This window comes from Phalangium opilio, unplaced genomic scaffold (assembly GCF_054372755.1).
Source record: "Phalangium opilio isolate 3A_F unplaced genomic scaffold, DU_Popi_V2 ptg000003l_1, whole genome shotgun sequence".
NCBI classification, from domain to species: domain Eukaryota; kingdom Metazoa; phylum Arthropoda; class Arachnida; order Opiliones; family Phalangiidae; genus Phalangium; species Phalangium opilio.
Window position 1 is genome coordinate 14,322,295 of NW_028324145.1, and position 23,931 is coordinate 14,346,225.

Genomic DNA, 23,931 nt, shown 5'->3' on the forward strand with positions numbered 1-23,931 from the left:
CGCCTTGCCGCGTAAAGAGTGAACGAAATTGACAGACACGAAGCCTGCAATCGCTGAGGGACGGGCGCCTCCGAAACATCCTAAAGGAACTTCGATCACTCTACATATTCCCCCCGGAAACCCTAGTGTCCTCTCCACCGCGTCTTTTCGTTTTAAAAATCAAAAATTTATTCACTCGAGGTGGCGAGAGTTTGGGGAAAACCGCCATTGGATCTGTTAACAAGGAAATGGGGACACGACGCCAATGCAAATATTGGTCCCAGCGGGGGGAGGGAACTACTTTTCGATGAGAGTTAATATTAAAGCCTCTAATTTTAAAGAGAAAGTGTTATCTACTATTTTCATTTCCTAAAAGGGACGTGCAACGACGTCGGGTCGATAATATTTTATACCACACGGGTTCCATTTCAAATTTGTTTTTAAAATTCATTCACGTATTAGAATAAAATAAACCGCACGAACTAATCTTGATAACTATTATTATAAAGCGCGTAATAATTGGGTTTGGGGATCCCCGAACATTGCCTACCAGCCAGCCATATAATAGATTAGGTTAAAGACCACGAGAGTATTGGAAACCAATTTTCCGCTTTGTCGATTTCGGTCGCCGGACAATAAATATCAGGGCCTTTTCATTAAACTTGTATACGAATTTCCATATTAAAATTTAATATTATCGAAGACGTATAATAAAGGGTGGGGTTCGTTTCTATTCCTATAGCTGGTTTTTAAGGAAAGAAATTTGTTCGCAATTTACATTGCGCGCCATTCGATTGTACTCGTAATAATAGAGAATTATAGGAAAAACAGGGAACTCGGTGGAGGATGAAGGGTCGTACCTGTTACGATCAATTCACCCCAGGTGGCGCTGGTTATGGAGTTTCCATAGAGTTTGTCTCGAGTCATGCAGCGATATTTGGTCCTGGAGTCGATAAAATCTACGTTTCGGATCAAGAGTATTCCTTCGCTCGTAACGGAATACTTTCCTGAAAAAGTCGAGAAAAATAACGAGAGACCATTAGATTTAATGGAGTCTCCTCGTCTTACAGCCCCGCGTGATAGCGTCTCTTCCACTTTATTACTCCCCTATTCTCTATGGCTTAAGATAGATTCAAATTGAAACTTCTCACTCTCTCCTTTTCTTTGTTGGGAAAAAATCTATGTTTAAATTATCGAAAATGAGTACCTACCTTCCGAGGGTCCGCTATAAGTACGACCGTCATTCGTTTCCCAAGAGACGACCTTAACGTATTCTTTGACGCCAGTGGGTACTTCGCAACGCAGAACGGCCGTATTACCACGCACCGCGAATTCGTCGAAGGTTCGGACCTCGTAGGGTCTTCGGACAACTGCCAATGATACAATGATAAAACTTTTATTTTCAACGTACACCATGTACCTTGTTAAAATATTAAATTCCCTAGGGACAATTGTTTATCTACGATAGTATAGCTCGTAATTACGGTAGCCATCCTTCAAGAAGGTGTTTTCGCTCGGATAACTCAACTCGCGAGAAACTGGGTTTCCCCTCTACGTTGGACACCGTAATAGGCAACTCTTCGATCAACAATTATTGTTGGGTTAAGGCCCTCGAGTCTTCCCAGTATATAATAATGTATAGTTAAGGTAACGTTAATTTCGGAGGAGAGCACTTTGTCACTCCGTACGTTGTTGTCCCGTCGTCTTATTACGCTTACGTCAACTCTCCGTGTCGGCCTCGCGTGGCGATACGAAGGCTTCGTCCCTTTTCGAAATTTTCAATAAACTATAGCTCGGCGGCGAAATCTTTTAAGTACACTTTGGCCGAGATTATTGTTTACTTTTGAAAAGTTTAAAATAAATAGAATCAAGGTAAACGTCTTAGCTCTTAGGAACGGAACGCAATTAAGAGTTAGATAGCGTTTTACATACGCAAATATTTGCTAAAGTCGATGGTATGACGATTTTTAAGGAACAAGCTCGTTACAACTATAGGATTTTAGTTTAAGTTTCGTATTTCCCAAATTTATTTAACCCACGAAAGATAAATAAAGGCGTTCCTCTCCTCTATATCTTTTGGAAAGTATTATCACGAAATGGAAGGAAACACGCTGTACTTTATATTGATCATGGCTATTAATAGAACGCGAGTGCCGCTATCAGGGGGGGGGGAGAGAGAGATCCTCTATAGTTCGCTAAAGTCGACGATAAACTCTCTATCGCGCTAAATGAGTTTTAGAAGCGTTCTAAAACGTTTTCCGAGTAATAACACGAGCAGCTTTTCACGCCTTGCAGGCCCGCGGCCAGTTGCTTAGCCTTTTAGTCTTTTAGAAGCTCGTCTCTCTCAACGGGTTTCCTCTTTTTTTAGATTAGCTCGATGCAATTTCCCGGGGCCTTCGAGGCGAACAAATAACTTACTGGCGTTATCAATCAAGCTTTCCTTATTTTGTCAAGACGACGGACAATTTACGAGACGCGAATATGACGCAATCCCGTCCCTCCCCCTCCCCCAAACTCGGGCGATTATACTTCGATCCTCCCTGACCGGTAATTGTTTTCCCCGACTGCCCAGCACAACGAATATCGGGGGACAATATTTATAGTCAGCCCCCAAATGACCGAATAAACGTTATTTTATCGCACGCACGTGGATAAAAATACTTTCTTCCTGGACGCCAAGATTATTTGTTGGCACACTCAAAAAAAAATACCTTTTGAAAACGGAAGAACTCTTTACGTTAGCTAGAACCCGTACGCTTTATTCCCTTAAAAATTTAGATGGAAGAAAAACAAGAAGAAGAAGAAGAAGAAGAAGAAGAAGAAGAAAAGGGAATCTTAAAAATTTAGGAAAATGCAAATTGCTGAAACAGCTATACTCAACAAATGAGTTCCAGAGCATCAGACCGTTTGGGCTTTCTTCTTTCTGTTCTTCAACCTCCTAGCTCTTTCGTATAGGATAAAAAAGAGACTGCAGCCTCATCGCGCGCGTCATACAAGGAAAAAAATGTTTAAAAAGCTAAGCACGCCTGGATTTCGCAATTACCGCCAGTAATCTCCTCCTGTACCATCCTCTTAAATCGATTGCTAGTAGGTACCCTATAGGGCGTGAGGCGAGAGAGTAGGTAGACACTATGGAACTAGTTTCGCTAAAAAACGATCAAGCAAAAATTTCCCTAGTAAACATTTTTCATCACTCTTTTTTCTCACCGGTCCCGAGCTCATATTAGAAACTGAAAAGCGGATAATACACTGCCAAAAATAATCAAATGAACGGAAAATTCCCATCACGAGCATGCGTGGAATACAATACAATGTTGATTTCAAGAATGTTTGAATTAAAATAATACTTACTCCATTTGACTCGTGGGAAAAACTAAAAATAATCCTGGTTTTTTTTTATAAAAAGCGCGATAGAGCAATGTCTTCAAAGTTATTTCTTTTCCTTAAAATCTTTACATTGTTTTCGCATTTTGTTTTATTCTTGGGTTCGAATCCCGGCTGGGATCGTTTCTAAGAAGGTTTCCTTTTCTTTGCGAAAGAAATAAGTCTCCGTAGCGGATACGTTCGATATAAGATGTCTAAAGGCAGGCAGCTAGCTATATAGGGTCGCTTTAGAAAAGTAGAGATCCGAAAGGCTACGTGAACTCCATTCCTTTTTTCTTCCTTCGAGTACCCACCCGCGCACCGCTTCAGGAAATTAAAAGGGTTGCCTTTAAGTGGAATGCATTACCATGTATATGAGCCCACGAGACTCGGCCGCTCGGCGGGGACTCGAGAGCTTTCTTATACGTGTAGAAAGGCCTAGGGACCGAGATCTTGGCTCAATCTTCGTACAAGCCCGCTAGCTGTAGTCCTGAATTCCTTAGTGGGGTAGCCTACGAAGGAGTTACTAGGGTATTATAACTAGAGAAACCGGTGAAACAAATATTTCTTTTCTAGGAAATGTTTTTAAAGCTAATAAATTCCTGGTCAGGCGCCTTGAGATATTGGAAACGAAGAGTTTTCCTTATCGCTGCCTTTAATAATAAAACCAAACCAACTGCAGAGCAATTCGTCAATGCCAAAAACGTAAGCTATTATTATTTCTTGGATTTTCAATCGCTTTCCGCTAATCTGACAAGTTCAAAAGGACAAAGTTAAACGTAGTTATTCCACTATGGCGAATCACCTCCACCGGCCATATTATTCTTCGAGAGTGGACTTCTCGAGGAGGAGAAGTATATAAAAAGTTTGATAGTATAGGTATTCACGGGTGAAGAGACGTAGCCAGTCCAACGTATGATGGATGCCCGCGCTAAAAGCGAGCTTTTCCAGCATCCGATAACCGAATTTGCTATTAAAATAAGTTCCCTACATTACGCGGTTCCCCGTTCGCGATGCAAAGATGAATTAAAAGACGACGACTCGCGAGAAAAATCACGACCCAAGAAGATATTAGAAAGAAGCGTAAGAAAACTATCGGCTCTATTAACTCGTTCAAGACGAACGCGATGAAAGTGGCTTTGTATTACAAAAATAAGAAGGATGCCTAAAAACTGATTACACGAAATGTAACTTGATTGAATACCCGCATTCAACATTAATATATTCTTTTTTTAGAATCTATATTAACAAAATTATATTTTCATATTTATACGCTAAATCATAATTAGTAAAGATGGCTTTCGCATTTGATTACGCGTAAAGGCAAAAATTCCTGGTCGCGTGTTTTATTTTGCTAAACTTTCAAGTCGCGTTTGTTGATCCACCTTACGGAATGGAATATGAATCTCAGCGAAAAACCCGGTGGGTTTCACTTTCCCGGTTTCGAGTTTAAGGAGATTATCTAGAAATTAACGGTAGACTAGATACTTGAACAAACAAGGCGTCGCGTATGTTAGCTACTTCCAGTAAGGTTATCCCGAGCTCCGTTGACTTAACCCGAAATCTAACATTCGAAGCCCATGGGAATCTGAAATTTAAAGGCCGACTTCCAACGAAAAGGGTTCTTACGAACTGAAAACCGAGCATCGAGACTAACAATGGAGCGACCGTGCCGATTTTTGAATCCCCGCTGGGGCAAAAGTTGGAACGGTTCTAGCGAACTGAAGATGGACAATAGAAATCCTTTTAAATTTATTTCCTCTCGAATTTTTGCTTTCCCCTGAAGGAAATTCTCTATTGTGTATCTTCAGTTCGCTAGAACCGCATTACACGGCTTTCAGTTAGCTAGAACCCTTCCATCTTTTGCCCCAGCGGGAGTTCGAAAATCGGCACGGTCGCTCCATTGTTAGTCTCGATGCTCGGTTTTCAGTTCGTAAGAACCCTTTTCGTTGGAAGTCGGCCTTTAAAACCAGCTCCATTTCAAAGTAACATTCGGAGCGATGTGTATTTCACTTTTTTATTACGAGCGACTGCGTTTGCTAAAACTCGAATTCGAATTGGTATGCCGGCTCGTTTTTCAAAAGATATTTATTTTAAAAGTTCAAGCGAGTTAACGCGTAGACGTAGGTCAGGGTATATCTGACACGGATAGGCTCGTGGGGAAAACGTTTCGTTATTCACTTGTAAATTTGACGCCCGAAGCCCTTCCCCAGAGAGAGAACAGCCAGCCTAGATTCTTTCAAGTTCTATTTTGAATTTAATCCTACTCTCTATCTATAGGAATGAGAGATCAACTGATGGCCAATATACACCTTTTTTAATCCTCGGAGGATTAAATTCGGTATAGAAATAGCAAATGTTTCCATCACAGTCGACGTTAATTTATTTAATTTTATCACGAATGTAAGCCATAAAATAATAGATAGTTACAACATTAATAGGCCAAGTTACATTAAGATTAAAAAATAGAGTAACCAAATGATAAGTGGTTTCCTCGAAAGTAAAATCAATAAGATAAGTTAGTTTGGTTGTTAACACGAGTGTTTAGTGGAAAGAGAGCAGAGCACACTCGGCGTTTACACGAATGTTTAGTGGAAAGAGAGCAGAGCACACTCGGCGTTTACACGAATGTTTACTGAAATGAAATCATGGCATAAATTCAGGGGGTCCTCGGGGCCCCTATGGAAAATGCGGGAATAACTTTATTTTCTGAAAAGAAATAAGGCGTTTCGCTTTAGGGCTTCGTTCAACCGGAAATTAAGGGTCTTTTAGATTGGGCCGAAATGAAAAGCAAGAACGAAAGAACAACCGCATAACGCCAGTTTACCCAAAGACGCGATAAGCCCGAGGCCTCTATAGGTATACGGACACGGGAGACGCCGCCGCTTTTTAATGCTAAGAAAACACTCTTCTCTGACCATCGCGTATTTACTTTGGAAATAATGAATGTGGAATGGGGGTGAAGAAATGAGAAATACAAACCGCGAATTAGCCGGATTATTATTTTAACGATTTACAAAGGTGAAATGATGTTGAGGACGTTCGAGTTTCATTTTATAAAAGTACCAGATTAACTTGGGTGAACTTTAAACGTTCCCAACATCATTCCAACCCATATGTCGGGTCTGGCAATGTCAAAGTTTAGAACACCGGTGGAATTCCCTCGAACAAGTCGATCGTCGAAGCGTGGATGTCTCTTAACTCGTACGGGGGAAGTTTTCGACCAATGGCATCTTAGAAGAGAGGGCACAATAGACTCGGGGCTCTAATCGAATTCCTAACAATAATGATCACGCTGCAGTGACGCGCTAAAGCGCTCCGAGCTCCTACCAAAGATTTCGAGCGCTCCCGGATCACTTCTCGACGCTCTCTTTTGTGTCGGCCTTTCCGAATAGATGAGAGAAAGTATAGAAAAATTTCGCCCTCCAAAAGAAAATTCTCTCTCTCTCTCTGACCAGCAGCAGCAGCAGGAGGAGGGGAAAATATTCCTTCTGAGTTTTATTAAGACATCAATTCCTCTCAGAGCGTGTTTCGCCCGCAGTTGATCACGCTTGGCGAGAGAGCCCTATACGGAAAATGGAGAAGGAAAACTCTGCTAAGAAAACATTGTTGAGATTCCAGATTAAGTTTTCCAAGTATTTTAATCTGAGGGTGAAATGAGGGCGGCATGTGGCTTATGGAAACGGATTTCCGGCTGCACGACCGATGTTTAGCTTTTCAATTTATTACGATCATGTCCAGAATTCGAGAAAACATTGACCTCAATAACGAATTGCGGCGAGTTCCCTAATGACTCCAATTAGGGTAGATGACGATTTATATTTGAATATTCTCGTATATAAGGTTTTACACGGGCAGACCATTATAGGAAAGGACTTGAAAATGGCATAGATACTGACAGCTAGGCTCAGACGCGGCGGGATACGTAATTAATAGCTATCCATTAGGATTCTCCGAGATCTACGTATCAATCAGAGAACGCGGAGGAAATGGAAAGGATATTATAATAGCTGCAGTCCAGATAAGAGCTTAAGGCGGCCGCCACTGCAGTCTGCGCCTAAACAATATACAACCTGGCTATCGCAACCATAGAGCTTGAATCATTCATTCTCCAGGGCAAAACCAATTTCCAAGTTCGCTCGGAATTTTCCTATGGTGCACCGCTAATTCAAATTCACGCCTAAACACCTTCTACGTCTAATAAAAACAATATACCCGACCTTTAGAGAAAAACTTGGCGAATATATAAGCCCGTATATGTCAAGAATGGACGGTGAGAAAAATCACTTAGACCGTCCGAGAAAAGATGGTGAGGCGGGAGGGCGGATAGTAGGTAGGTGTTGGGACATAACGCGTTTACACTCTCGTTCGCTGGCCTGGACACGACAAAGAAACGGCGCCGCAATGTGCCTGTAGAGTAGACGCACCCGTATAACGAGATCTGGCAGCCCAGAATTGGTCTTGGAAGATGTGGGGGGGGGGGGGGGACCTAGCCAGGGGAAAGTAACGGCTGAAATAAATGGAGAAAAAGTACTCTTTTCTATTTTGGCCATTCCCTCTTTCTTTCTTTCTTCGCTTCTTGTTCCGCGATAGATAGTGCAAAATATGAAAATAAAAAAAAAACCCAGTGCCTTTGCAGAGGAGAGATGTGGCAAAACCGTTAGAGTTAGGTACACCTGTAAAAATGTATTCTGGCGCGATAATGTTAATATCGGATGATTAACGCGTTTCGTGGGTAAAGGTATAAAACCCCCCAGTTGAAAAAGCGAGGCAGTCAATATCTGACATTGGCAATTTTTCCTTCATTTATTTACAGCGCGCAAACGATATAAGGGGGCCTGTAAGCCTGCAACAGACCCGGTGGCAGCAGCGCTGGCAACTCGTATTAGTGGTAATGAAACCCGCCTCTAATCTAAACCGAGAGGTGTCCGATGTATCTAGGGGTTCGAGCCAAGAGTGTGAAAGAGCACGGTGGAAGAATTTTCCACTTCCTGAACCGGCTGCCCGTGCCATGTTCTCTCGCTCTATAAGGAAGGCGCTTATAGAATTAAGCCCTCTAGGCATGATAGCTACTACACCTAGGACCCTACAGAAAGGACTGAACGCCTTCGACTCAACGGCTTTATACCACGGAAGATTGAAGTACATTCAGCTATCTTCAATGTCTGGCACTTGCTATAGCTGCGAGCAAGAAGGAAAAGGGCCACGCTAAAACGATTCGCTAATTGAAAAAACAGAAGGGAGCATTGGGGGAAAAGAAATATCATTTGGATCCTATTCGTAACCCAAAAGAGCAAGGGGGGGGGTCTGGGAATGAAGGAACATAGCTGTGCCAGACTGGTCACCCTCTTCCCTCCCACTCCCACCCCTAATTTTTAATTAGGAAAATTACCGAGATGGTTTGAAGGCATGGCGGCTCGAAAGTAATTTTTTATGGCCAGGGCTACAATATCAATCTTTGATAATTACTAATTAAAATTGCATTTTTTTTCCTAAATTTCCCTTTCACCAAACATCAATATTCAGGAGTAAACTGAATGGATTCGGGTGGGGAGCTCGAGAAAGTAGCCTTTTTGACGAAGGCGATCCAACTGAAAATAGCCGGGTTAGTAAAGCAATCGAAGTGAAACTACTCCGGACATAATTATAGGGCCATCAATCAATAACGGGACCAGATCGAGCGATTGGCATCGAAATGTTTGGCGTCAATCAAGCCCGCAATCATTAACCCGATGGATTTAGAGCGAAGGAAGCTCTATAGGTCATTTAAAGGGAACGCGAACTTTGACCTCGATATCCATTTTAACAAATCCTCCCATATTTAAGGGGCGCAATCCGTTATATCCCCGGCGACGCGTATCGTCACGCAACGTGATTAGCTTTCCGCTTTCAACTCAATTCCTCATCATCATTCTCGAAAACTACTCCTTTTCGGGGTCTTCCCCTTTTAGGCACCATCCAAGAAAGGAAAAGAAAAGAAATCCCTTAAATTGAAATTGAGAAATTAAAGCCACTAGCCGGGCCCATTCTCTTCCATTTGGGGCACTCTTTTCTTATTTCATTTCAAAGACCAAAAGAAAAGAATTCCGTACCCTTAGAAGGCGGAGATTCCCGGTTCAAAGGGACGAAGAAACGCCTGGACATTCCAGAACTTTAGTCGAGTCTCGCAATTCGGCTAGTTGATTGGCCGCCATTTTGGGATGACCGCCTAAACAAGTGGGTACCACTACTGTTCAACGTTATATTTTTATAGAGAAAGGTAGATACGCGATGGGGTACGCGTCATTTCACTGTCGCTTGACTTTAATAAGTAGGCTAGCTGCTAGGATACTCTACTTATATAAAATCTGGCTCATTTTCTTCGGAGCGAAATAAATTCCCAGAGCCGAAACTGGGACGTAATAAGGACTTTCGGAAGTTAAAGAAATTGGAAAAATCCACTTGGAAAAAAATTGGAATACGAAATGGGGAAATTTTTTTCTTCTTCATTACCACGCGGTGGACAGTAAATGTCCGAATCAAGGCACCATAAATCGAATTCGGGACGCGATCAGGTTTCTTTTATTATAAAAAAAAAGAGAGAAAGAGAGAGAGGAAAGCGGCGGTGCGAGATTCAATTTACCGTGATCAAGTTGGTAGACGCTAGCCGAAAGGGTAGTTTAGACCCGATGGTGTCTACTGTATCGTATACATTACATATCTCAGTGTCGGCCACGCGTCGACGACCAATATTAGTCAGGAAGACCATAGTTGGCGTTGACGGTAACGCGCGCGGTGTCGTTTCGCGAATTGGCAGGGCGTTATTCGCCGACGCACGCGATATCTTTTAATGTCCGAGAAAGGCCGGCGGCTTGTATTAATCATTTTTATATTCCACCACGTTCTTCTCGCCTTTTCCTTCTTTCAGTCGGGTTGTTACGAAAAACCTCTTACGAGCCAAATCCGTTTTCAGAGTAAAAAGATGGTAAAAGCGTGCTCGCAACTGGCCATCGCATCAGGCCGGTGGTAGACTACTAGTGTAATTCGTATAGCGAGGCTCGGACTTAATAGTTTGGAATGATAGAAAACGACGTGAGCTATCGGCTCAGATTCAGATTGCGAGAAAAAGCCATAAATTTCGAGATTCCTCTTTGGGCTGGCTACCTGCAGCGCCCTTTTCCGAACTGAGATATGGCAGTCATTTGAATCGAACGAGATTATAGAAACTCCCGACTAGAGTAAATGCGTTTCTCGCTTTACTCGAAGCTTTTTAAGCGAGTACTTTTATCAATATGAGCGGATGTTAGTCAATTGAAGTAAAACAAGACCAGTACACGATAACACAGTCTATGGTATCGCATCGGTTAGATTCAGAAATAAAATAATTTCGATGAATTGTAATTGGTAAGAAAACAGGATTAACTTAAAAAGTGAAATGTTGTTTACTTCAACGTCCTTATTTTTGGCATTACGAAAGATTGTACAAGGTTATTTTGAAAAGTTAACGTTTCACTTTAGAAGCCTTCCCTCTTTATCGGGAGGCATCATTGGCCCCCACGAATCTTATTTCTTTCAAATTCGGAGAAATATTTTTGGATTTTCCTTTTCTCGCGATGCCAGCAAAGATATATAGTGTAAAAAGAGCGGCAAGAAAAACCTAACCTTTGGTGGTGGATATATTTCATATTTTTAGGGTGATTCCTTCACTCTTTTTTTTCGGTTCTAAACAAACACGGAATCGATTGTTCGATATCCGCAATATTTTTGTTTGGCGGATTTTTAAGATTTGTAACTCGAAAGGGCTATCCATATCTCTCTTGGGCTGGCGCCACGGATAAAAAGCCCAAACAATCTACTGGATTATTCGATTCATTACCCTCAAAATTAGGATCCTACCAAAAATGGACGGAATTTATTTTAACTAGAATTAAAAACAGATTAAAAATAGCTTAGTGTACGCGTATAGACTAATGAGATGTAAGGTGATTTTAAATTCATTTTATCTAAAAAATAATAATTTAAACTGGATTTAAAATAAAGGACCATTTTAAGAATATTAAAAATGTACGTGAGCTTGAATGTTTAAAGAAGTACTTTTTTTTTAAAAGGGGGGGGGGCAAGAGGAAGGAAATAGGCGGAAAAGACGCGCGAAAGGAAGGCAAATTTGTCAATTTTAACAAGACTAATAGGCCACGGAACAAGGAAGGAGGCTGCAGCCTGGCCCATGTAACGCTATATAAATATAGAAAGATTGAATGGAGCACCGTTGGAGGCTTTTCATCACGATATTCCGTAACCTCAACCAACACAATAGAAAAGAGTGATCGATCGCTTTTTGAACTTTTCCAAGTTTATATATTTTACAAGGCAACAACGCTAATTAGTATTCCGTAGCGATAACCTCCGATACCTTTCGATTAAAGGAACCAGAAGGATCCTTAGACAAATAAGATTTCACCCGAACTAATAACCCAATTCCTTAACTATATTTTACCCAAGGAGGCTAATTACGCGGGCGCCTAACTTAAAGGCCCTGGTGCAATAATTTTGTCTTTGATTCACCGAAGTGCGTGTAAGCTTAGCCCCGGAGGGAAAACATAATATTGGTGGTCTGAAGTGGGGAGGGCCTCATCGTATTTCTCTATTTAGTCTCTTACGTATGGCGTGTCCCGAAAATAGCGTGGTTAACAATTTTTCAAAATTCTCGTCCTCGACGTCGTGAGCCCGCTCACTTTTTCATCGCGGGCCGCCTGCGCTTTTATAAAGATTAGCGCGCTAAGAGCCCGAGGAACCCTCTATACGAGTTTTGATATCGGGAATTTTCGAAGTTGAGAACGGACCAAGGTAATTGTTGCGAAGAGCGCTTATAATCCGGTCGAGTTTCAGCCTTTGACGCTGCTCGATTCTCGCTTTGATAAAAGAGGAAGCTCCGATTATTTTCCACCTCGCCACCAAGATAGGCCTGACGCCTTATCGAGCGATCGTGTTTCATTTTGGAGACGTGAACTCTGAACTTACAATTTTTAATAGTACAATAATCGGAAACATTAAGCGAGAAGCGTCAATTCCAAGCCGTGGGAAACTGTTCACTCGCTGGAATTGAACATGATCTTTAGCTCGGTCGATCGTCGTTTCTCTTTTTATGCCTTAAATCCTCCCTAAAAAAGCAAAGTATCCGCTTCACGGACGGTTGGAGCAACACGGAGCCTTCTTCGTGGCCTTAACACCGAATGGAGCGACGCCCGTTCGCGCCTTAAGGGGGGCTCCAAAGACGCTCGAGTTTCCTTCTCACGCCAAGTTTTGCCCAATTAAAGTAGTTTTTCTTCTGGCGAAACTATTAATGGTTGTTCGGAAGGCGTGTGGCGCGGTTACCGCGTCCCAAGATATATCTTCTCATCCTCGGTTAGAAGATGGTTACATCTATCAAGGCGCGTTAAGGTTTTCAGCCGCGGCTCCTCCGGGACACCTTTTCTTTGGCGCGCGCCTCAAACAATAGACCTAACAAGCCGGATTAGATCAAAAACTATTAAGCGAGCGATAGATTCTCTTCGGCGCTATTCGTGTTGGGAATATTCGCCAGACGACGCGCTTCTCACTAAAGATAAAGGCTTTTTCTTACGCTATAGAAAACCAAAGAAAGCTTGATCTTGATCAAACAACGTCAGTTTTCGTCACATTGGTATTACATCAAAAAGCGGTTCATTAAACTTTGTAGCTATTATCCGAAAAACAGGTGTTAAAATAAGGACGGGAATTGAACTACGAAATGGGCTGCCATTTCCAAGGCGTATAGTTCATTATTTACAAGTCCAATAAGCAATGACGCAAAATATCCATTATACATTTTCATAATTTTGCTCGAGAGCGCGCCCTAATAAAACCCGGTTAACGCTTGACGCCTATACAGTCTCGTAAATTTGTTTGCCAATATTAAACAATGGCGTAAGCTATAGGATGACCATTAGAAAGTCCTTATAATTAAATCCTCGAAAGCGGGAAATTATATTTATCAACTTAGATTAATTCCCATTGACGGATATAATAAATGGAAGGGGTTTTGCCATCACGCGCCGACTATAAACTGCACCTTCAACCAAAATCCTTATTATCCCCGTAGGTAACAAGATTCTCGCCAATCCCCGTACATTACGCAATACAGTTCTAATGTTAAGGGAGTTAAACATCTCTCTAACTCATTGTCTAAGGTTTGAATTAAACCAGAGACCGCTTACAGCTGGACGCCTAACGCTTTTCCTGGCAGCGGGACCTCGAAGGTCTTGTCGAGGAAACGATACAAAAACAAACTCGGACACGACTAACTCGTCTTTGGTATTTGATGACTTCTTAGCGAGCGCTAGAAGGAGGTCTGTTTTACCGAAAGAGATGGAAAGCGACGATGCCCATCTCTCGGAAGAGCGGCTATTCCGCGATAAGGTAAATGACGAGGGAATTCGGCCATATGTCATAAATTAAATCCCCTTCGAACATCTTTGTAAGACAATGCTCGCTACTCGGCGCGCGCTTTCCAGGCATTAGAGACGCCTAAATTACGTTTCGAGAGGGATCCCTTACAACTGGGTGCCCAAATATATAACGGCCCGAGCCAAATGAATATCTTTCAATTATAACTGATATCGTATGATTTGTTATATCTATATCCTTATCACCGAAATATTCGCCTAAATATAAAGCATTTTATTATAATTAATTGGAAGGTAAATATGGATGAATTAATTCCAGTTTCTTAGGAATATTCCAACCGTATAACAATGGAAAAAACAATTCGGTTTTCAATTACTAACTTAGCCCCGTTGGGAAAAAAAATTCCAACTTATAAAAGGCAAATAGATAACACGAAAGAAAAAGGAAACTAAAACCTATTAAAAAGAGAAACGAAAAGGTTTTTTTAAATTCCGTAAAAACCCAAGATATACTTCCGAGTAAATTTAAGACAGACAAAAACCTATCTCACCTCCTACCGCGTAATGCGAGTGAACTACAAGCCAAGCACTCTTTAAACAAATGTAAAAAGAAACTCAAAGTAGAATGCGAATAAAGAAATCCGAAATAAAACGCTTGGAAGCGCGGGTCATACTTTTTTATTTTTTTCCCCGGACTGTCCCTACGGAGAAAATCTGTTCTAAAGCAATGAAGTTTCTTTTACAGGGTAAGCTCGACGCAAACGCCACGCTCAGTCGATGAAGATATACGACAAATCCAGACCCTGTACCTCGAGTGCATCGTGTACTAGCTTAAGCTTACTTTTCCTTTCCAAAAGATAACAATCTCAGTTGGTTCCAGTGACAAATGCGGACAAATGAATTCCCCTCGTCATTAGAAATACATTATCCCCCCCTTTTCTAGGCAATGCAAAGCTAGGCTGGAACGGGATCTATAATCCATTCGCCCAGTCCGACGGAATAAACCCGAGATTGGAGCGGGAACGCCAGTTCATATTTTCTTCCCGGAAGCCTCAAACTACGAGAGATTTTGCTTGAAGATTGTTAACTCTGAATAGTCGCGCGGACGACGCAATTTTCCCAGCAGTCCTCGCGGCACAATCTCGTGGTATATTTTCACCCACGCCACAATCCGTCAGCATTCCATCTCTGGACACGAACGCCTTTCCCGTTCAATATGAAACCAAATGACCAGGTATATTTATACCTTGTAGGAGTGGATTTTTTCCCGCGTTGGAGATTCCCGAGGGAGACGTTACCATCAAGGATAGGAAAGGCCGGGGTTCGAAGCCAGCAGATTTCTTCTTTATTCCGTAATGGGATAATATATTCTACCAATACCGTTGTTCGGTAATGGCTTTTCGACAGTACCGCTCTCTACATTACTCTCCAAGTTTCTCAATATGTACCTAACGCTTGGCAAATTTCACGTTCCACGCTCAGCCTGTAGCGCCTAACTGATAGCCACCCGAGAGTGAGAGTCACCCTGCGCGACATGTACACCACCATCTCCTAATGTTCGGGTAATAAAGCGAAACGGTCCAAGGCCTAGTTTTAAATTATATCGTTAAACTGGCTGTTTGGCGAGATATAAAGCGATCCGCTCTTGTTGGACGAGACGCCAAGCTCCGTGCAACTTCCTGGAGGTCAGTTTCTCGCTGAACTTAAGTTTGACCGTTGCTTTAATTACCAAGCACTAAAAAATGTTAAAGAATCAATTGGGGAATTTTGCAGACTTTAAAAGCACTCGAATATTAAATATTCCGGTTTATTATAATCAATGTTTCGTCTGTTTTCCGTTAATTTAATTGCGCAAACCCCCTTAGGTGCTCGCTCAAATTTCGCTGCGGGAAGTTCATATAGAAATAGGTACGTATTGATTGTACGTTTTAAAATCTGCGAGATGGAGTCGCGACGCGGTCTAAACTCTCTCCCGAGTGTTTAAAATTAGAAACGGGCTGCGGTCCCTTATTTCTAGAGTGGAGAATTTGTCCAAGCTCGGGTTCTAATTAAATTTGGCTAATAAAATTGTTTCGGGAAATACAAGATAGCCTTCTCTCTGAACTTTCGAGTCCCGACTTTCGTCGGAACGCAATTATGATAATCTCGCTATTCTTCTCGAGCCAGATTCGTATATTCTTTTTGAGAAAGTCCATTCGACGAAGAAAACGGAACATGATAGGTTTCGCCAAGGCCAAGAAACTGATGAAATACGAATATCTGCAGCGCTTTACTTAATAGGCTTCGTTTTAATCGCTTTCATAAATAGTTGTTTTAAGCTAAATGTATTTAAATATTATTTTGGGTTTTTGAACTGTATTAGACTCCAGAGATCAGATTACACTGGTTCCTTTTTGAACTGGCTCTCCTATTGTTATACAAGGTTGTAATACATTTCTCTCTCTTTAGTCTCAACGGGGTATAAATCCCGCCATTAGCGTGATTACGTTAATTTGATCCTCGGACAACAAAAGTATCGCGAAATTCTCTCTCTCTCTCTCTCCTACAGGGAGGCAGGCAGGAGCGTCTCTCACTGTATGGCACAGTTTCGAATCGGTTGGTCAAATGGCGCTATCATTTAGAAGTCATTAGGGCGTATTCTGGAACGGAGCATCGAGGCGGGTGGCAGTCGTAAAACTATCATATTCGACTCGCGAGCCGCGTTAATTGGGGGAAACGATTAATTATAAAATGGGCATCTAACGCTCTTTCCTACTCTCGCTTCGTTCCCTTGGAGGAATACACCACCAGGAGATGTCTTAAACTTTCCCGAGGTTATCTATGATTTTGGGCTTTGTATTTTCAGCGGCGTATCTCGACTCCCTATAGTTATTGTCTCAAAGAGATCCTTTCCGTCTTTGCTTAGGCTTAGAATCAAATTCGGGAGAAAGGGTCCGCGTCGTTTAATAGCGGCTGCAGCTTCGAGCCCCCCCCCACCGGTACCTTCCTCCAACTAAGTGTACAAGCCGCCATTTGATTATTAATTTCTGGGAGCTTTGGAGGGATTAGCCTCTGTTAAGCCGGCCAAGTATCATGGCCAAAGTACCCGAGATTATACGCTTTTCGAAGCGGTTGAAACACCGTGTCGCCAGCAACTTCATTCATTCTCGCTCGGTGGGGTAGCGGTTATCCCCCCCCCCCTCTAAGCCTCGAAATCCGAAAGAGGATTTTTCTTATTCGGGAAAAGTGAGGCTTCGAAAGAGTTGAATGGTGCAAAAGGGGGCATATACTAGTCAGTCAGTGAGTGAGTGAGTAAACACTGTAACTAATCACGAAGGGGGCTGAAATAACCCCGATGATCGATTGCGCCTTAGGATGACTCGGGACAAGTGGATTACGGGATGCAGGGCTGATGTCATAATTTTACTCTCTCTGTAAAGTGTTTCCTTACGCGTTAATATTTCCAATGTCGTTTAGAACACGGCAACATTCGCAACTTGTTACGCGTCCAATGAACTTTCCTAATCGAGTAATGAATTTTTCAGTACTTTACAAATATTTGGTCCGAAAGTAAATAAATCCACGCGAGACAAAGATAGAACTTTTGGAAATAAGAACAATTTGAATTTCTACCTGTTTTACAAACAGAAAACCAGAATACCCGCGCTAGTAGTTCTCAAATTAGAATTACGAGCTCGCGTGGTTTTCACTTGACGAAATTCGTCGCTACAACTCGAGATCCTTAGCGTCGTACTCGCAACGAATTTTTGGTCAAGTGAAAACCAAACTTTCGAGAAGAGGCGAGGGTTGGCGCGTCCTCCGTTTGTTAGCTTTGTTAGTTATTTAAATATTTAATGACTTTGAAAACGGAGGCGGCCGGTGTTCACTGGCGAGTTGGAGTTTCGCGAAAGCCGGTTGGTTAGGTACCTCGTCTTTTTCTCCATGTAAATGCGACGCGCCAGACCTCGAGTGCAAAAGCGAAACAACATCGGGGAGTTTTAATGTAGCGTTTAAATTAAGACTTTGGCTTATTTAATCGTAAGAGCAATGAACGAGATAAAAATACAACCCCGAATGTTTCGGAATAACTTTAACAAAATTATTTAAAGATAAGATTCTCGTAGAACTTTTCCAGGCAGCGTGAGGTGATGGGTCGCCATTCAAACGAAATGAAGTGTTTTAAATGATTCGCGCTTAATTATTTATAGGTTAAATGAGGGGTGTTTCTGGTACACGAACGATATAAGCTCTAAAATTGGCTAACTCGATATTTCCTTCCGGGGTAAAAGAGCTACACGTAGTCTAAGGATAAAAATAACCCACCAACCAGTACAAGGTCTGGGCAGCGGGGATAAAAAGCATCAAAAGAGTACTAGAGTAAATCTCTGGAAATTAGAGGCTGCAAGAAGAAGCGAAAAAGTAGAAAAACCAATCCAGGATCGTTTGAAAAAAGAAGAGAAGTATTGGCAGTCACCAGAGAGGCCGCGAAAGCATCAATAAATAGATTCCTTTTACATTAAAGGGAAAAAGGAATGTGGATAATACAAATAGAACGTTGCCAATGCCCAGTCAAAATGAAACGAGCAACAATGATAAATATTCGGACCGCACCGAGAGTTCAGTAACGAAGAGTCTCGAAAGGGAAGGTGACATTCTGACAATGCTCGGGACAACGTTAGTCCGACGTGAACTATAACTGGCTATTCGTGGCGCTTATCAAGGTAGTCCTTTGACTGTTCTTATATGACGCGCGGAGGAAAAATAGGAAATAACTAGTGTCGGATTGCCTGTTGGCTATTGTTTTCAAGCAGACTAAGAGTAAGAAGAGAAAAATGCCTGGTGAACTTACCGCCCCGTACTCGAACCTCCCGGCTGGCTATTGTTCCGGCGGAATTAGAAAGCAGACAATGATAAACGGCGTCGTGGATTTCTTGACGAAAATCCTGGCTGGCGAAAGGCGGAAGAACGAGCGCGCCATCTCCTCTGACGTATCGCAGATTCGAAATCTCGGTAACCGGTTCCGTGGAATCTTGACGACTCCAAGTAACGTTGGGTTGAGGAAATCCTTTGGCGGAACAAGGAACGGTCGTACCGGAACCATTGTAGAAATCGACGTAGGAAGGCGGCTCCACCAGGAACGAAGGAGAAGTTACGCTCGAGTGAACGGGCGAACCTGCAAAACCAAAAGGAGAAATTGACGAAATTAAGTTTCGCCCAAGTTCCGTCCGAGTCCAGCTAGAATCAGTCGCACGACGCTAATAGGCCTTGGCTGCATGCGCTGCGGGGAATTAAGCTTGAGGTTTAAATTACGCTTCGTTCCCTATGAATTTAATTCTCGAGCAAATTGTCGCGCCGGGAATATGTTGACGCTTCGCGAGGAAATCGTTTCCAACCAACCGCGATATATACTCTCGTACGCCTTCCTTTCGTTCCCCGTCACTAACAAACAAAAGTTGAAAAGGCTTTCGCCAAGCAACACGCGCTCTCTCCAAACAATAAAAGGTTTAATTTAACCAGGCAAACTCATTTTTAACGCTATATTATAATAATCGTGAGTAATTCTTGACCTTACCATAAACCCGAGTCAATAATTACGAGCAGTTTTGCTTGGCAGTAAAATTGTTTGCGTTTCGCGGTTAGTGGAAAACGCTAATGGAGTTTACACGCACGAAACGAAACCATAAGCATTGCCAATCGGTACGACCTTTGCGCTAGAATCAGAGTAACGCCGGTATAATGCAAAGACGAAACCATAAAGGCCGATGCAAACATTCATTATTCGATTCCCAAAGCGCTCTTCTCGAGTACGATTAGACAAAAATCCTAATAGGTTTTGACATTCTCATAAGCGCAAATCGAATTTATTTAATTAAAGCCGAACGAGTCTTTTACGATCCGCCCGCACTAAAACCGACCAGTTAAATCAAAGAACGCGGCGTGGAGTAGATGCCTTTACAAAATGCCCTTTCAATTAACTGTCCGGCGTTTTCGGGTAAAACTAACGTTTCAATACGCCAGTCGAGAAGCAATTTGCCAAGCTATCTATAAGAGCTAGCGTTGGGTTAAAACTGGATTGGAAGTTTTCGAGGGAAGCCAAGAGGGTTTAGCTCGAAAATCGTTAGAATTCTAAGAGACCATTAGGCGGGCATCCAAACGCGCAATTATTGGTGAAGTTAATGAACTTGGACGTCGTAATTTCGATCACCGTCCTCCGAAAGCGTCAAGGATTGAAGCTGTCCGGAAAATCCATAGTTCATAAAGCCAATATTTGGTGGAGAGAGAGCCTAAGCAAACTAAGTTCTTCCCATGGAGGGACGCGCTGAACCAAAGACCATTTCGAGCTACCAACTCATCGGGACAACGCGCTACGTGGCATTCTTTACTCAATTAGTTTAAGGTGTTTATAATATTTCGCAAAGGGGCCAGAGGTCATCCCAATTGATGGACTACACATTCATGGAGGAACTGATTAACTTCTCGGGTAGTTAAACGTAAATAAAGTATAGGAGGCGCGAGTATCGTATGTGTTGGCCCATTTCCGTTCTCGATTTCCTCCCCGCTTCTCCGTCGCGGCGGCGGCATTAATTACGAGTAATTAAAACTAGGCAGATCCATTCGGGGCTTCAAGAATCAATAGAGGCTCGAGCTACGCGACTTTAAACTCCGAGAAGTCTAAGAGAAACCGGGAGAGAGAGAAAGAGGATGAAAGTACCGTAAATTACTGCCATAATTAAAAATGGAAAAGGATGGAATTCGGTATTACGAATTACCGCCGAAGTAAGTTTTCACGTTGAAAATTATATTCCTAGAAATTGTAGCCGAGAATTATAATTAGAAATTAGATACATTCCTCGGTCTTCGGGCGGTGTTTATTTTTCGGTTGTTTTAGCCAAAGCGTGGTTTGTTATATACGGGTCGATATTTTCTCTACATTTTCTAAGAATATTCTTCCCAGATATTTTCAACCCGAGGGAAGAAGTCGCGTTCATTCTTTCAGGGCGCAAAAATTTCTGGGATTTCCACGAATTTAAAAGCTAGACGTATAGTTTTAATTTGAAAGCATCGGCATCCTTGTTAAATTTATAAACAGATATTTCCTTTTAGGAAAAATTTCTCCGCGGGCCACTTTTGTCGAAAAATCTCAAGAATACGCGCGGTAGTTATATAAGTTTGGTGAAAAGGACACGAAGCGAGCAACCACCCACTCACCCACCCTTTCCATCTTTCCAGAGGAGTAAATTTCCCGTCTAACTAGCAAAGATCCCCGAGCGCGTACGCCGCAGCCTCTTCCATCCGGAGCTGTACCCCCACTCCCTCCTTTTAATAATTGCCAGGGTGCTTTGGCGTTATCACGGTTCACAGGGCGGCGATGAGCGTGAGTATATAATATCAGATGGCAGAATTCCCTCGGAACAATTCCTCCGCCCCCCTATCTCCTATATCAGAATTTCCCTCCCAAAGCATCATGATGTGGATATGGAGGACGCTCATATTCTCAATCGACGTTCGTCCTTAAAATTAAAGCTAGTATCGCCGAAGCCGAGACCTCGTGAAAGACCATCGCCCCAACATACTCTAATGAGAAAGATATCAATTGAAGTACTAACATTCCCCTAAGCCTTTAACGCGGTTCGGATCAAAAGATTCAATGGGTTAGATGTGAAATATGGCGAGCGAGAATATTGGGGGAAAAAGTATTAGGCGTTTTTTACACGAAATTAAAACTGGCAAGAAATGGCGAAAACCCAATAAGAATGTCAGTTTTCAACTTTGCCTTACGAACTTCTTCTCGTACATATCTTTCATTTCAATGGCTAGCTATAAAGTTCTCCCAGGATCCTCTTTTAACTTTGGAGGCTGCACTCCCGCACTCTCGCATCACCAGACAACTCGATTAAAGCGGCACAATGCTCGAGAAACTGCTGAGAACTTGAAAGATTCTTAACCCTATCCCTATTCCGCTTTCTCCTCTCCTCTCCGCCGCTCCGTTGTGCCTCCAGATTTTTCTCCATATTCGCCCTCGCATCTTCCGTGGCTTTTTTTCGAAATCATCTCTTCGATTCACATAATCGATTGATTTCTTTAGCAGCGTCGAGTTTTAAAAAGTAAAAGCCGTGGGGATAAAAACCGTTTTGAGAACTTTTCAGCTTCGAACGTTCTTTCGAGCGAATTTTTAAAGCGAAAAAAAAATTGCAATTTTTTGATTTTTTCCGCTTACTTATTCGCCTATGAAATTTGGGTCAAAAATATATTAAAAAGAGATCCCTCGAAGAAGCAGAGAGTAAAATAATAATAATAAATTGGATGAATAGACGATAAACTTTGAAAAACGATAAGTTTGGGGGATAATTTTTGTTTATTAAAAAGGGGCCTACGTACTGGCAAGTAGGTCCATTATCCACTTGGCCTATCCTCCCCCCCCCCCAAATTTGGGATCTATAACCTGACTTTCCAACGAAGGAAATAATAAAAAAAAAATTGAAATAAAAATCCCATAGGAACGAAAAACGCTGATCTCTTAACTTTTTTTGGGAAAGAAGGATATTCGGCCCATCTTTTTTCCATACAGTCAAGCTCTCAGGAATTTTTTTTTTTCTTTTTTTGATGATCGCGAGAAGAGGCTTTTTCTTGAGAAAATTTTCTCTTCCAATATAATAATAAAGTTTCGGAAGAAGAAATTGAAGTTACGATGATACCGTCTTGACTTCTCCCCACTTCCGCTCCGCGATAACTTTTTTAAAGTAGTGTATTAATAATTTTCCTTTCTTCGTATATTCAGCACGAATGACCGGTCTAAATTTTGCTCCGTTAACAAAAATTAAAAAAGAAACTCGAACTATTCCATAAAAAATTAATGTATTTCTAAAACAAAAGAATAGGACATGGCATACGTGGTTTTGGGGGGAAAAAAATCAAGCGAGCCTCGTAGGACGCCCTCGCAATTTCTTCTTAGCCATCTAAAGACCATAATCTAGATAATGCTAAGACGTGACCCTTTCTACTCGACTTTCTTTATTAGATTGGCGGAGCTGACCTAGAATAATGGCCAGCGTACGCTTCAAGGCGAACCATCCCGAGACGATTGAGACTTTGCTTAAGAACGGGATATTCCCATCTTAAAAACACCGATACAAGATTGTCGCGATTACAGTCCCGTTCAAGAAGGCTATAAAGTAGCGTTGATCAAGGGCTTATCTATTTTTCAATGCAAATATATCTTAAGTCTTTAACTTATTGTAAAACCGAACAAGTGGGAAGGCCCTATATAAAAAAGGTGCCAAACATGGCTGCCCCTTCATGGCCCATGACGTTTGGCCTAGACGCTGACGTCACAACTATTATAGCGTGCAGTCTGAAATAGTTTCGCGAAATTAACAGCTTTCATCGAGGGACTGTCACAACACCGAACCCGTCAACCGACGTAGCTTTAAACCGTTGACAGTGTGCCACGTGTAACGCCTCTCCGATCAACGTTAATCCATCAAGCCCACACCTAATGTCACCGCTTAAGTCATGGAAAGGAAGGTAGAATGACTTACCCATAGTGGTCCCACCCAACGTTATCACTCCGACAATTAGAAATACAACGATACACACTTGACGCGTGTTGTAAAACATTTTCGTGTCAATATATATAAATACGCGAAGCCAGATATTAAAACACCGAGCGTAGAAGTAAGGGGGGCATTAGTCGAGGCGTCGCAAAAGGCCACGAGGAAAGATAAAGAGGGTTGGGATACAAGAAGCGACAAGGACGCGTTACGCGACGTGACTCTCGTGTGGCTAACACCGGAGCCTTCAGAGTCGAAACGCGCACTGCTCTCGACCAGAGTAGCGAATCCCGTAATAACGGGCACCGCTCGGCATCCTGGATTAAAGTTCCCGTTAGGTTAGGAGAAGGAGCTAGACTGAGGAGGAGAGGAGAATAACTGGCCAGCGCGCAGTCTCCTTTCTCTCTTTTCCTCGACTCTCCTTCGCTATAAATGAAAAATTCGGTACTCGCTGCCTAGTATGGAAAGACCTAGAGCTCGGTTCAATCGCTTTACCACGTACTAGGTCTTACCAAGGGAAGGGTTCCACGAAGGTTGGGTGGCCCGTCCATATTCTATAGGAAGAATACGTATAGCTGGCAATATTTTATTACGCTCTATTGTCACATCATAAAATGTCGCTCTCTTCCGTTTTACTTATTTTTTCAGGGGGGAAGTGT

At 42.2% G+C, this 23,931-nt stretch overlaps 1 protein-coding gene across 1 annotated transcript in view; it reads right to left on the reverse strand.

Annotated features, from left to right (window-relative positions):
• The window catches only part of LOC149718035 (cell adhesion molecule Dscam1-like), a 111,593-nt gene that overhangs the window by 60,626 nt on the left and 27,036 nt on the right, over positions 1 to 23,931 (reverse strand). Inside the window, exons 3-5 of the mRNA XM_089837027.1 lie at positions 18,571 to 18,894; positions 1,191 to 1,349; positions 840 to 986 (exon numbers count right to left, since the gene is read on the reverse strand). Of these exons, the coding sequence (XP_089693153.1) occupies positions 840 to 986; positions 1,191 to 1,349; positions 18,571 to 18,894 (630 nt within the window). The remainder of the gene's footprint in view (positions 1 to 839; positions 987 to 1,190; positions 1,350 to 18,570; positions 18,895 to 23,931) is intronic.